The sequence below is a fragment of the Muntiacus reevesi genome, chromosome 10 (genome assembly GCF_963930625.1).
Source record: "Muntiacus reevesi chromosome 10, mMunRee1.1, whole genome shotgun sequence".
Lineage (NCBI taxonomy): Eukaryota > Metazoa > Chordata > Mammalia > Artiodactyla > Cervidae > Muntiacus > Muntiacus reevesi.
Window position 1 is genome coordinate 50699382 of NC_089258.1, and position 14406 is coordinate 50713787.

Genomic DNA, 14406 nt, shown 5'->3' on the forward strand with positions numbered 1-14406 from the left:
GCCATAAGGGTGGTGTCATCTTCATATCTGAGATTATTGATGTTTCTCCTGGCCATCTTGATTCCAGCTTGTGCTTCCTCCAGCCCAGCATTTCTCATGATGTACTCTACATATAAGTTAAATAAGCAGGGTGACAATATACAGCCTTGATGTACTCCTATTCCTATTTGGAACCAGTGTGTTGTTCCATGTCCAGTTCTAACTGTTGTTTCCTGACCTGATATAGGTTTCTCAAGAGGCAGGTCAGGTGGTCTGGTATTCCCATCTGCTTCAGAATTTTCCACAGTTTATTGTGATCCACACAGTCAAAGGCTTTGGCATAGTCAATAAAGCAGAAGTAGATGTTTTCCTGGAACTCTCTTGCTTTTTCGATGATCCAGTGAATGTTGGCAATCTGATCTCTGGTTCCTCTGCCTTTTCTAAAACCAGCTTGAACATCTGGAAGTTCTCAGTTCACGTATTGCTGAAGCCTCGCTTGGAGAATTTTGAGCATTACTTTACTAGAGTGTGAGATAAGTGCAATTGTGCAGTAGTTTGAGCATTCTTTGGCACTGCCTTTCTTTGGGATTGGAATGAAAACTGAACTTTTCCAGTCCTGGGGCCACTGCTGCGTTTTCCAAATTTGCTGGCATATTGAGTGCAGCACTTTCACAGCATCGTCTTTCAGGATTTGAAATAGCTCAACTGGAATTTGATCACCTCCACTAGCTTTGTTCATAGTGATACTTCCTAAGGCCCACTTGACTTCATGTTCCAGAATGTCTGGCTCTAGGAGAGTGATCACACCATCGTGATTATCTGGGTCATGAAGATCTTTTTTGTACAGTTCTTCTGTGTATTCTTGCCACCTCTTCTTAATATCTTCGGCTTCTGTTAGGTCCATACTGTTTCTGTCCTTTATTGAGCCCATCTTTGCATGACATGTTCCCTTGGTATCTCTAACTTTCTTGAAGAGATCTTTAGTCTTTCCCATTCTATTGTTTTCCTCTATTTCTTTCTACTGATTGCTGAGGAAGGCTTTCTTATCTCTCCTTGCTATTCTTGGGAACTCTGCATTATAATGGGTATAACTTTCCTTTTCTCCTTTGCGTTTTGCTTCTCTTCTTTTCACAGCTATTTGTAAGGCTTCCTCAGACAGCCATTTTGATTTTTTGCATTTCTTTTCCTTGGGGATAGTCTTGATCCCTGTCTCCTGTACAATGTCACAAACCTCCGTCTGTAGTACATCAGGCACTCTGTCTATCAGGTTTAGTCCCTTAAAGCCACTTCTCACTTCCACTGTATAATCATAAGGGATTTGATTTAGGTCATACCTGAATAGTCTAGTGGTTTTCCCCACTTTTTTCAATTTAAGTCTGAATTTGGCAATAAGGAGTTCATGATCCGAACCACAGTCAGCTCCCAGTCTTGTTTTCGCTGACTGTATAGAGCTTGTCCATCTTTGACTGCAAAGAATATAATCAATCTGATTTTGGTGTCGACCATCTGGTGATGTCCATGTGTAGAGTCTTCTCCTGTGTTGTTGGAAGAGGGTGTTTGCTATGACCAGTGCGTTCTCTTGGCAAAACTCTATTAGCCTTTGCCTAGGTTCATTCCATACTCCAAGGCCAAATTTACCTGTTACTCCAGGTATTTCTTGACTTCCTACTTTTGCACTCCAGTCCCCTATAATGAAAAGGACATCTTTTTTGGGTGTTAGTTCTAAAAGGTCTTGTAGGTCTTCATAGAACCTTTCAACTTCAGTTTCTTCAGCCATACTTGTTGGGGCATAGACTTGGATTACTGTGATATTGAATGGTTTGCCTTGGAAACGAACAGAGATCATTCTGTTGTTTTTGAGATTGCATCCAAGTACTGCCTTTTGGACTCTTTTGTTGGCTGTGATGGCTACTCCATTTCTTCTAAGGGATTCCTGCCCACAGTAGTAGATATAATTGTCATCTGAGTTAAATTCCCACATTCCAGTGTAAGACCCAAACGTCAGGTCTCTGTTCTGGAGAGGAGCTCCCGCGACTCAATAAACAGTCCAGCAGATGCAATATGCAAGAGGCTTTATTGTCGGTTTGCACAAGCCGGGCGACTCTAGTCTCCTCGGAGGCAGAGTCGCACCGTATAGCAGTGTAAGCTGACTTTTATGGGCAGAAATCACATTGTCAGCACATTCAGTACAGTGAATGAGTAACATAAAAGTAACATAATGTGTATCATATGGGGTTATCTTATCTGTGAGTACAGGTGCTTGACGTCAGTTCGTTCCGGAAAACAGCAGGCTTGTTTGTGCATTTATTGGGAAACCTACAGACGTTCCGTTTACATTTCTCTATCCTTATTCTGCAAACGGAAAATTCTGCGCAAGTGGAAAATTTACACAGGCCAGGGAATTTCATGGTGTTTTTCAGATTCTTTCACCAGTTCATTTTAGTTCGCTGATTCCTAGCATGTTGACATTCACTCTTGCCATCTCCTGTTTGACCACTTCCAATTTGCCTTGATTCATGGACCTAACATTCCTGGTTCCTAAGCAATATTGCTCTTTACAGCATCAGACCTTGCTTCTATCACCAGTCCCATCTACAACTGGGTGTTGTTTTTGCTTTGGCTCCATCCCTTCATTCTTTCTGGAGTTATTTCTCCACTGATCTCCAGTAGCATATTGGGCACCTACCAACCTGGGGAGTTTCTCTATTAGTATCCTATCATTTTGCCTTCTCATACTGCTCATCAGGTTCTCAAGGCAAGAATACTGAAGTGGTTTGGCATTCCCTTCTCCAGTGGACCACATTCTGTCAGACCTCTCCACCATGACCCGTCAGTCTAGGGTGGCCCTAGACAGCATGGCTTAGTTTCATTGACCACACAACCTGTGGTCTGTGTGATCAGATTGGCTAGTTGTTTGTGATTGTGGTTTCAGACTGTCAGCCCTCTGATGCCCTCTCTCAGCGCCTACCATCTTACTTGAGTTTCTCTTACCTTGAACGTGGGGTATCTCTTCATTCAGCTCCAGCAAAGCACAGCTGCTGCTCCTTACCTTGGACATGGGATAGCTCCTCTGGGCTCTGGCCCCTGAGTTTGGGTGCCGCCCCTGAGCATGGGCATATGAAGACTGTCTTCCATCAAAGGGCAGAATTCATGACTGAATTTGGGTTGTTAGGGAATAGGATTCTTCCTTGACTATTTTGTAACCTGACCTAGGAGCATAAACAATAATTAAGTAAGGAAATACAAAGAATCCTGAGCCTGATTCAGCTAACTTTTGATGACTAATTTCTCCCTAGAGAGAGAAAGACATTACTCTTCCAATTTTTTAATTTAAATCTTTAGTGTATATATTCTTCTGGTTTAACGACAGCGGTGATATGCTTACTAAATTATTGATAAATTCATGTTGTGTTTTAATGTGCTATATTTTAATTTTCAAAAAGGATTAGGTTTTTCATTATATAAAAAGTTGTATGGAGTCATATACTTTCATGTGTGCAACACTGTGTAAATTCAAAATACTATGCATTGCCTCAAATTTATATAGATCCCTACCTTTTCACAAAGCAATTTCAAATGGTGCTCATCTCGGACATCCCAGAACAGAATATTTGCATGAATTTTTGTAGAATCTTGCTTAGCTCAGGTATCAAAAATATGAAGAGGATTTTAACATAGACACTAAGATAAACTTGGCATATTAGGCCATGTTTTCTAAGACATGCTAAACCTATAGGAGAAAAGTAAAAGCTGCTTATTGTAAAAACCTTCCCCTGAGTCCCTCTGCGCCCATCCAAGTCTGAGGAGGGCCTGCAGAAACCTGAGGCTTGCCAGGCCACCTCGGACTTGGGGAAGAATAAGAGGATCAGGTCACAAAACGTGCGCGTACCGTGCAGCTCAAGGACAAGGGCAAAACCTCAAAGCAAAGAATACAAAATTGGAGCTTCTGAGGATATACAGTTCAGCCCCCAGGGGAGGGTGGTGAGTGAGCAGCAATTCACTCCTTTCTATTGCAGCCCCGCGTCCGGGCCCGGAGGCTGGGCCACTGCGCCTGCGCCGAGAAGCCGGGTCCGCGAGGGGGTGGGGGGCGCTGGCGGGGCGGGGCCGGGGCGGGGCCAGGAGCGCGCGAGATTTGAACTTCTCGGAGGAGCTAAGTGCCTGCGCTGAGGTGAACTTACGCGGCAGTTTTCTCGGCTGGCTTTGCAGCTTAGTGGGGCTCAGCGCGGACCCAGGCGATGGTGGAAGGCCCCGGTTGTACTCTAAATGGAGAGAAGATTCGGGCGCGCGTGCGCCCGGGCCAGGCGGTGACTGACGTGCGGGGCCGCGAGCTGCAGGGCCTGGGGGGGTCCGGCTCGTCGCCCGCCGCCTCAGGGCCTGTGGGCTCCTCACAGGTGAGCAGCGTCCGTGTCTCACTAGGGGACCAGCATGGGAGACAGAACAAAAAGCCCATCGGGTTTCCAGGGTCCAAAGTGCCTTAGCTCTGGTCAAGGCTTCCTGCTGCTAAGTCACTTCAGTCGTGTCCGACTCAGTGCGACCCCGTGGACGGCAACCCACCAGGCTCCCCTGTCGACGGGAGTCCTCAGGCAAGAATACTGGAGTGGGTGCCATTTCCTTCTTCACAAGGCTTCCTGGGGCCTCGCCTTTCCTAACACGTACCTTGACCTCGCCTGAGGGAGAATGCCCTAGTAGTGCGCCTGCGTGGTTGAGGGTTGGTTGCTGGACCGCTGAGTTAAGGCCGCCTTGGAGATGCCCAGGTGGGACTTGATGGAAGGTGTTTTATTCCATGCCACCTTGCTTAGCTTCTTTACAACCCAGCAAGAGGTGGTTTCCTTCTGTCCATAGCCGCATTTTCTGCTGTTAATATTATCAGATAGTATCTGCTGTTAATATTATCAGATGTCTGCAACCTCTGTTTTTTTTTTTTTAATTTTTTTTGTTTTTCACATTTTAAAGACAGTAAGTTTGTAGGATAAAATTCTAGCTTCTCGCCTGCCTAGTATTCTGCAACTGAAAATGTATTACAAGTAATACATAATCCTAAAATTTCACACAGAAGATTTAGCACCACCCTGTCCACTCAACTCAATATTGTCATCTAATGAAGGGGCAGAACCATTTTGGTTCCCTTAAGTGAATTTATTTCTTTTTAAAGGAAGTTGTAGCACAGCTTCTTGCCACTCAGACATGCATTGCAGATGGTGTGATTTTCATTTGGCAAGAACTTAAAACTTGTACTGAAAATATTCTGATTAAACCTCGTGCCTTAAAAGCCCTTCAGATGTATGAATGATTGTATTTCATGAATGCATGCATTATTGCGCTGTACTTCAATTTCTCCTGCAAAGCTTCATCATAGCCTTTGGTCCTGGAAGAAAAAGTTGCTTGCTATGAAATTAGCTTATGCTTATAACTTGAAAGAAATGAAGTTCTCAGTCTGAGTAAATACATTTTCAAACTTGGACAGAGAATAATTTTTGCATCTCCTTCCAACTGCCCTTGTGTTTTATTTATTTTGACTATATGTCAGTTAGTATGCTGAACCTATTCTTTTATTATAGTGTTTCTTTCAGAATCATTTCAGGATACCACAGAGATGAATCCTGAGTAGTCTCTTAAGAGTATTAATGTTTAGAAAAATTACTCATTCAACAGAATTTTGAATACTCAAGGAACCTGGGTAACAGAAACTTAACACTTCCCGTTTGTGGGGGCTATTCTTTAGTTGGGAAGATACATAGACATTCATTAGGTAAGAACAGAAAGAAATATAAGTTGATAAATTCTCTAACGTAAAGATACATGGTTCCATGAGAACTTACAGGAAGTTCAGGGATGGCTTTGCTGAGACAGTAACAATTAGGCTGAGGTGTGAAGGGTGAGGAGATACCTAGATCTGAACTGAAGGTTGGCAGGTGGAACACTGCAGGCAATAGCAAAGGAAGAGAGATTGAAAGAAATCTGGTTTGGCTGGAAAGGGGATGATGAGATACAGGGAACGTGGTTTGAAATAAGACAAAATTGAGATTGCTGGTCGAAGTCAGATCCTGGGAATCTTTGCAGAACTTTGTAGGGACTTTACTCATTCTGTAATAATGGGGGTCTTTGAAGGGTGTTAAGATCCAGTGACACTTTGAAAGATCCTTCTCCTTGCAAAGGAAAATCATAAGACTGGCAGAAAGCCAGGGTACATGCTGCCTTCTCAGGTGAGAATTGCAGGAATCCGAGAAGGCTGCCTGGAGCACGTAGGAGGGGGCTGGTGACAGAAATGAAGAGAAGGGAACAGAATTGCCATTTTGGAAGTAAAGGGAATAGGGTATGGTAATGGATATGGCATGAATATGTTACAGATATCATAATTTACATCATTAAACAATAATATATTCTGTATTAAGTTTTAAGCTATTACTAGCTCCCAAGGATACAAGATGAGTCAGATAAACTTACTTCCTTGAGAATCCCATTTAATGTTTTAAATAGACATTACCTCATTTTTCTTTAGGACCAGCATGAACATTTCCTTTCCATTTATGATTATCTTCAGTTCCAAGGCATAAAGTGCTTTTGAAGAACTGTTATATTTCATTTCATTATAAAAAATAATAGCCCTATGATAAAGGATTAACCTGATTCTAAAGATAAGGAATGTGAAGCTCGAAGTGAGTTTAAATAATTAAGTTGCCCAGTATCACATGACTAGGAAGGGATGAACCAGGTTTAATCTCCCTTCTTTCAAACTCCAAAGTCTGACACTTTTAACCACAGTTCCCCTCAGTTATAAAAGGTTCAATAGGAAAATGCTAATTCATGTTGGCAAGAATACCATACTGCTCAGCATATAGTGGTGACTACTTATTAATCAGAGAAGTGAGACCTTAAGTTTTTGGCTGTATCTGCCACCATGTCTACTTTTGTTCAGTTTAGCCAGTTGGCTTACCTACTTTGGTAATGCTAATGGCTTCCATTAACATGAAATGGAATCCATGCTTCCAGGAAGCATGGATGCTTCATCAGTGGATGAACAATTAATAATATCACTTGGAAGCAATCCTTCAACATTACTATATTTAATACTTTGACATAAAAAGGTATTAAAAGTTGGAATAGGTCTTTATGATTTGGAATCAAGAATCTGGTTCTATGGGAACTGGCTTTGAAAATCGATATGATGAAAATCAGTATGAAATTAATAATCCCTTTATCACTGGGAATATTCTAAATATTTTGCCATAGCTTCACTTTATGGACCCTTGATCTAAAGAAATAATCATCTTTGTAAACATGAAGGGTCTTTGCATTTTAGAGGGGCATTGAATCCATAGTGTTAGTTGCTCAATCATGTCTAACACTTTTGAGATCCCGCCAGGCTCCTCTGTCCATGGAATTCTCCAGGCAAGAATACTAGAGTGGGTTGCCATTCCCTTCTCCAGGGGATCTTCCCGACCTAGGGATTGAACCCGGGTCCCCCACACTGTGGGCAGATTCTTTACTGACTGAACCACCAGGCAGGCCCTATAGTAAATTTCATCAAAATGTGGTAGGTTGTCACAGATCTTTGGCATAATCACTACTTTAATAGGTGATCCCATGTTTCCTAGACCTTTGTGCCTGAGCATTAAAGCTATTTAAAGGTTTCTGCTACTGGCTTGAAATTATTAGTTTTCATGAGGCAGCAGTTGAAAAATAATAACTGCATATGATCTTCTTTATATTGCAATAAACATGAAAAAGTACAAAGGGGAGTTAAATAAATACTAATTGGGCATTTAAAATAAATGATTTAAACTCCAGATAATCATTGTATCAAAAAAAAGAACCTCACCTGTGTAACTACTGTTGTAATGAATCAGTTACTGTGGCCTGTAGTCCTCCTCTTGGCTCAAGTTTGAAGTTCATGGAGAAAATGTTCAAAGGCATGTCTCCTTGTGACAAGTGACCCCCATTTTGAAGAAGAAAGCCTAGCCATAGAAGCCCAGCATTTTCTAGTTGTGCATGCACTATATTACTTCTGAGTTTTGATCCACTGTCTTGTCAGCATAAAATTATGCAACTCTGTAAGCACATCGCATAAAGCTGCTGGAGCTTTTGGAACCTTATGGTAAGAAACAACACTGGAATATAAATGAACATGTCTGCCTAATGAGCTGTGAAGAGTCAATCCTTCGATTTTAATTGTTGGGTGGATACAATATTTTGGTGAAATCGGTGTGTAATCTGCATATGTTTTCAGTTTCCTTTCACAAAACAGAATATGAAACAGTTTATAAGCATTCATTTCATTTGAAACACGATCCTCTGGCTACTCTCCCTCCTTAAGGTTTGATATATGTATGTAGTATGCTAGTTATTCTTACTCATCTTGATATGCCCTTCACAGTGTCTCAGAGTTAGTTAGTAAACATTTGAATGGATGGAGAGGAGCAAAGTTTTAAATAGTGCAAAAATAGTTTTGATGAAAGATTTAAAAATAAATTCAATTTGGAATCTTTCTCTATGAGTGTGTATTTTGTTATGCATGTTAAATGGAAATTTCTATTACAAGAAAATAATGAAGCCATATAATAAAAGTTTTCCTCCCTCCTTTCTGTTTATAGTGGAGGAAGTGGAAATCATAATTCATTTTATTGCCATTATATGAAGGAATGAGCTAATCCACAAAGATTCATTTTCTAGCTAAATGAAGCTTATTCATTTAAATCTAAAAAAAGGTTTTTTAACTTGTATAGAACATGCATAATAGTATTTGTTTACATTCTTCCATGGATCCGGGTAATGGTTTCATCTTAATGACTCAGGATCATTACTACCAGCATTCAGCATTACGTAAAGTCATGGAGCAAGAGTGAACTGAAAACAGTTAAGGAAACTCAGGGAGATGATTCTTCACAGCCATTGGAGCTTTTAGTGAACCCTAAAGTGTTGGGGATGATGTAGAGTAAAAATCTGATCATCTTGATTTTTTAATTCCAGTTCCTTCGTTGCTTATACTCACATCTCTGCCTGTTTGGTCAGAATCAGATTATAGGACACATAAAACTTTTAGCTTAGTGCCTAGCAAAGTAAGAAGTAGTGGTAGTGTTAGTCACTCAGTTGTGTCCGACTCTTTGTGACTCCATGGACTGTAGCCTGCCAGGCTCCTCCATCCATGGGATTCTCCAGGCAGGAGTACTGGAATGCATTGCCATTCCCTTCTCCAGAGATCCTCCTGACCCAGGGATTGAACCCGGGTCTCCTGCATTGCAGGCAGATTCTTTACTGTCTGAGCTGTAGTAAACGTCCTGGTAATTGTTTGTTCCTTTTTCTCCCAGATCAGGGCTTTCTCACCAGACCCACCTATCTGATGATGACTTTATAAAGGGATGTAATCTTTTGGTGTAATCATATTGTGTATAAAACATTTAGCCTCTGAGTAAGTGCTTACAGTCTCTGCCCTTACAAAATTGTAGAACAGGTTTTTATGTAAAGACCTCTTTTGGGGGGCTTAGTGACCATTTTAAAATTAGGGTTTTTTTATGGTTTAAATTGATAAATGGCTTGTGATTACTAAAAGTATTGTTGTATTGGGGATAAAAATTATGTGGGGGACAAAAAGGAGAGACTGTCAATGTAAATAGGGTATATTTTTTCTCTAGGGGAAATATGTAACTGCGCTAGAATTGAATCATTTATCTGTGGAAAAGTCTTATTCTGTTCTGAAAAGTTCGTCTTCCTTGTTCACCCATGGATAGGCAGGATAAATGGTAATCAGCACAATAAATCATGTGCTGTCTCCAAAGATATATGTTGTTTTGATGATTTCCTATTATTAAGCCACTTGAAAATGGGAAGGTGAACCCTTCTCAATCATACTTAAAATTGTGGCAAAGGAGATTTTATTCTCTTATTTCAGGGGGGAAAAAAAGAATGAAATGTTCAGATAATATAGTAACAAGTTTATAAGGGTCAAAATGAGAAAGTCAGGTATATGTTGGACAATTGTGTATAGTTACAGAAAAAATAATAGGCTTGTAAAAATTAATTTTTTTTTTTTTTTAATTTTTTTATTTTTCAGTGGGTTTTGTTATACATTGATGTGAATCAGCCATAGAGTTACACGAATTCCCCATCCCGGTCTCCCATTCCACCTCCCTCTCCACCCGATTCCTCTGGATCTTCCCAGCCCAACAGGCCCGAGCACTTGAAAAAAATTAATTTTTGATTTTGCGTGGGCTGCTGAATCTTGCAAGAAGAGGTGATAACCCCAGGTTCTGGAGTAGGACAAGTGAATCTCTTGTAATTCTTGGGTTTATTGGAAAAACCTTGCCCTGTTTGTACATAAGAGCTCTCAAAATAAATGGGACATACCATCACTGGTATATAAGAATTTCTCCCTCAAATGGTGTTTTAAAAGAAAAAAGCAGTTTAAAATGTATTCAGGTGCTTGAGATGGTTAATTATAAGTTGAAATTTTTATTTTGAAATTTTTGATTTTAATTTTATTTTATATCCTCTAGAGCAGATTGTTTTAGAAATGATAGTGTACTGGGGATCAGGTGATTTGGGTCAAGTGCCCAAATGATAAATGATAGACAATTGGATAAAAGATCTTTTTGTATCATCTCCCTCAAAACCCAAATAAGGTATTAGATAGATGTTTTTAAAGCAGCCATTTAAATGCTAAGTAAAAGGAGATCAGTCCTGGGTGTTCATTGGAAGGACTGATGCTGAAGCTGAAAGTCCAATGCTTTGGCCACCTCATGCGAAGAGTTGACTCATTGGAAAAGACCCTGATGCTGGGAGGGATTGGGGGCAGGAGGAGAAGGGGATGACAGAGGATGAGATGGCTGGATGGCATCACCGACTTGATGGGTGTGAGTTTGAGTAAACTCCGGGGGTTGGTGATGGACAGGGAGGCCTGGCGTGCTGCAGTTCATGGGGTCGCAAAGAGTCGGGCATGACTGAGTGACTGAACTGAACTGAAACACCTTAAGTAAAAACCAGGGCAAGCTGGAACTGGTTGCTGAAATCCTAAACCTTCCTGTAAAGTTCTTTTTACTTAATGGGAAATTATGATTAACTATAATATTTTACATCCATCTAGCTTTTGGTAGTCAGGAGAACTTGGTACTCCTATATTTCAGCCTCATTTCTTTGCAGATAATTAGAAAATAAGAGACTAGGATGTTAATAATTCTCAAAGGAGCTAAAACAGTTGGTGGAGCAGAAGTTTTTGCCAAGAAACCTTGGGAAAGGTATAGCAAGATGGGGATGATGGGTGGGGAATACCGAGAGGGCAGGAGGGAGGGATCTGGTTCATCCCACAGATGTTCCTGAGCTCCAGGCATCGTGTGAAGTGCCCAGGGATAAGGAAACACCATAGTTGCTGTCCACAAGGAGCTCACAGACGAATAAGGGAGAAACAGGAGTCACAGACACTTGTTCAGTCGGTAAGTGCCAGCACAGTGGTTGTAAAAAGCCCTGTGCTGGGTTTGGCAGGTTGAAAGCCTCAAGATGATTCTGTTTCCCAGGCAGGGAAATTCTAGTCCCAGCGAGTGTACTGGAGTGTACAGCGAGTGACAAATTGTGTGTGTGAGCAAGGAGGAGGCTGTGCTAACATGTCTTTTTAATTCCCAAGCACCTCATCAAGTATTAAAAAACTAACTCTGACACACAGTTGAGCCAAGGGCTCGCGGCGTCTGTAGCTGGAGCAGGCTGTGCCACAGAAGTCATCGGATGGTGTCAAATCTGTGTGCTTCCACAGCTCCAGCCTCGCCACCTGTCGTTCCCCACCTGCCCCCAGCTGACATCTGTATTGTCATAGTCACCTTCACCTTCATTAGGCTCAAAACATCTTTTTTCAGTATTTGTAGAGACTTTAATATCATCCCTTTCTACATTCTGTTTTTGATGTCCTATTCTATGTTATTTTTGATTATAGAGACTAGAGTACAAAACCAGCACACCTGTGAAGATTTGGCTTCTGGTTCTTTGTGGCTCTGTCCATCAGGACACCATGGTTCACTTCTCGTGGACAGCTGTGTGAAGAGACTTACTGGTGTCATGCATTTTAAGTATATTGGCATTTGTGTTTTTTGACTCATCCCCCTATGTACAAGCAATTTAGTTCTAAGGGCACATACTCCTCTTTGTCCTGTTAATAAGTGGCCCAGGAACCCTAACATTTGGGAGGGCCTTCTGCTGAATCCTCCTTTGGCTGGAGAGACATTTCCCATGGTCACATTCATTAGACTTCCTAAAACCTCTGATGGTTGGCAGTAATTGGACAGCACATAGATACATACCCCAAGACAGCCTGTGGTGTCTTAACAGATTAATACTGTATGGAAAACCTCTTTTTTTTAACCTGCCCCTCAATCTTGGTCTAGAGGGCATTTTAGCTGGGCTGACCATTAGCTACATATGGAACCAAACTTCTTCAGGACTGCAGGAACTAATAGGAGTATTTATTTAGCACAGAGTTAGAAATTTCCCAGGGAAAATCTAGGATAAAAATCAGAATAAGCTAGGTTTAGATTTCTTCCTAATAGACATTATTTGGAACTCTGGCATTTAACTTGGAGCAAGAAAAAGGAAGGTTTTCATTAAGAACCCATACCGCCCCCCCCACCCCAGGGTTTTATGGTTTCTTTTAATTTATACTTTCTGAAATGGATGTTACAGTGGTTTAAGAATAAGTGGCACAAAAATTTTTGATATGAATTGTACTCACAGATTTTGCTTAGCCAATTGTAACAAAACCCAATGATGTGCTATTGTTGAATTACATCTGGGTGTTTTGATAATGGGGCAGTTTTAGATGGCCCAGTCTAGCCATTGAACAGTGAGCAGTTATCCTTACAGGGAGGGAAACTTCCCCAGAAAATGATCTGGTTTGGTTTTCAGACGTCTAGAATAAGGCCTAGCAAGGCCTCACACACAGTAGAAAGTCAATAAACTTTTCTAAAATGAATGAATCCAGTTCAGCAGCCCTAAATGGTACATTTTTTATGTGGAGAGTGTGTGTCCAGATGCCACCTGCCATCTTTATCCTTAGAGGATGTCAAAGTCGTGGACACAGCCAAGTGAGTGGCATGAACTATGGTAGCTGTTGGCTGAGAATTTTAAACTACATGGTGTTAAGTTCTTGCAAAATGGTTAATTTAGTGCTGTGAGCAGACTTCCTGGGAGACATTAGGGACCCATTTCCTATTTTATTAGATATGATGACACCGCTGTCTATTTCAAGGTTATCTTCTCTGTCTCTGCCAGGAGCCATTACAGAACTTGGTAAAGCCAGATCAAGGAGAGAAAAGGAGGTCTGAACACTGGGGTCATGGTGCACACAGGTACTTAGGGAAACAAAGGGATGTGCACTCAACCTGGAACAGGGAGAGACTCCGTCACAAGGGAGTCAGGCACAGGCTGTGAGGGTTCTGTATGTCCCAGAAAGGAAGTGTCCTAGGTTCAGGGCAGGGTGAAGGGTGTGCGGATTGGCGTGGTGACCTTTTCCTGCATGTTGGATAGATGATGGGTTTTAGATTTAACTTGTAAAGCTTAAAGGAAAATGCAAACACTGGGGTGACAGTCATAGCACATTTTCTCCTAACCAAGAAGTGGGGGATGCTGCTGTGGTGTCCAGGGCTGTGCGTGTGAAATGGGGCCAGATGCCCAACCGGCCCTCACTGGGAACCCTAATAGAAGTCAGAGGACTTCAGAGGACACAGTGAAAACGAGTTGCTAGTAAAGAATACTGGAAGGGATAAGAGGCTATTGGCTCTAGAGTAACAGAAACACAGGCCCCCGAACCATTAATTTAGAAAATGAAGATTTAAAAGATCATAAGACGTTATGGCCAAAATCCTAAAAAATATAAAACCTAGTCTATGTTGAAACAAAGGTTATTCAAAACTGATCTATATCTGCTCTATTAATCATCATCTTCAAAGTCTCTGGGCTAATTTATGAGAATTTTAAACTACTAATTGGTTGTCATGGAAACCCACCTCAAAACTGCTATCTTAATCTACACTTGGTTTGAAGTGTATGCAAGAGACAGCAAAAAGTCTTGTTCAGTATAAAAGCATCAAATTCTTGGTGCTTCTCAGTTTAGGGTTCTAACAGATTCATTTATAAAAATATGGCAAATGTGAAAGAATGTTTTTCCCTCACTGAGTACTCAGGCTTGCTGTGCCAGTGCTTGATAACTACTGATTGGTGCTAGAGTTCATCCGGCTCTTTGCGATCCCATGGACGGCAGCACCCCAGGCCTCCCAGTCCATCACCAGCTCCTGGAGCTTGTTTAGACTCATGACCACTGAGTTGGTGATGCCATCCAACCATCTCATTCTGTAGTCCCCTTCTCCTCCTGCCTTCAGTGTTTCCCAGCATCAGGGTCTTTTCACATGAGTCAGTTCTTCCCAGCAGGTGGTCAAAGTATTGGAGTTTCAGCTT

General features: G+C 41.4%; 1 protein-coding gene across 7 annotated transcripts in view; it reads left to right on the forward strand.

Moving 5' to 3' along the window:
- The window catches only part of NEIL3 (nei like DNA glycosylase 3), a 347249-nt gene that overhangs the window by 291444 nt on the left and 41399 nt on the right, over window positions 1-14406 (forward strand). Inside the window, exon 1 of one of the 7 annotated variants that reach the window (XM_065946468.1) lies at window positions 4153-4370. The exons of the other annotated variants lie outside the window; for them this stretch is intronic. Coding sequence (XP_065802540.1) covers window positions 4215-4370 — 156 coding nt within the window. The 5' untranslated portion in view covers window positions 4153-4214. Of the gene's footprint in view, window positions 1-4152; window positions 4371-14406 lie in introns of those variants that run through there. 7 annotated transcript variants of the gene reach the window in all.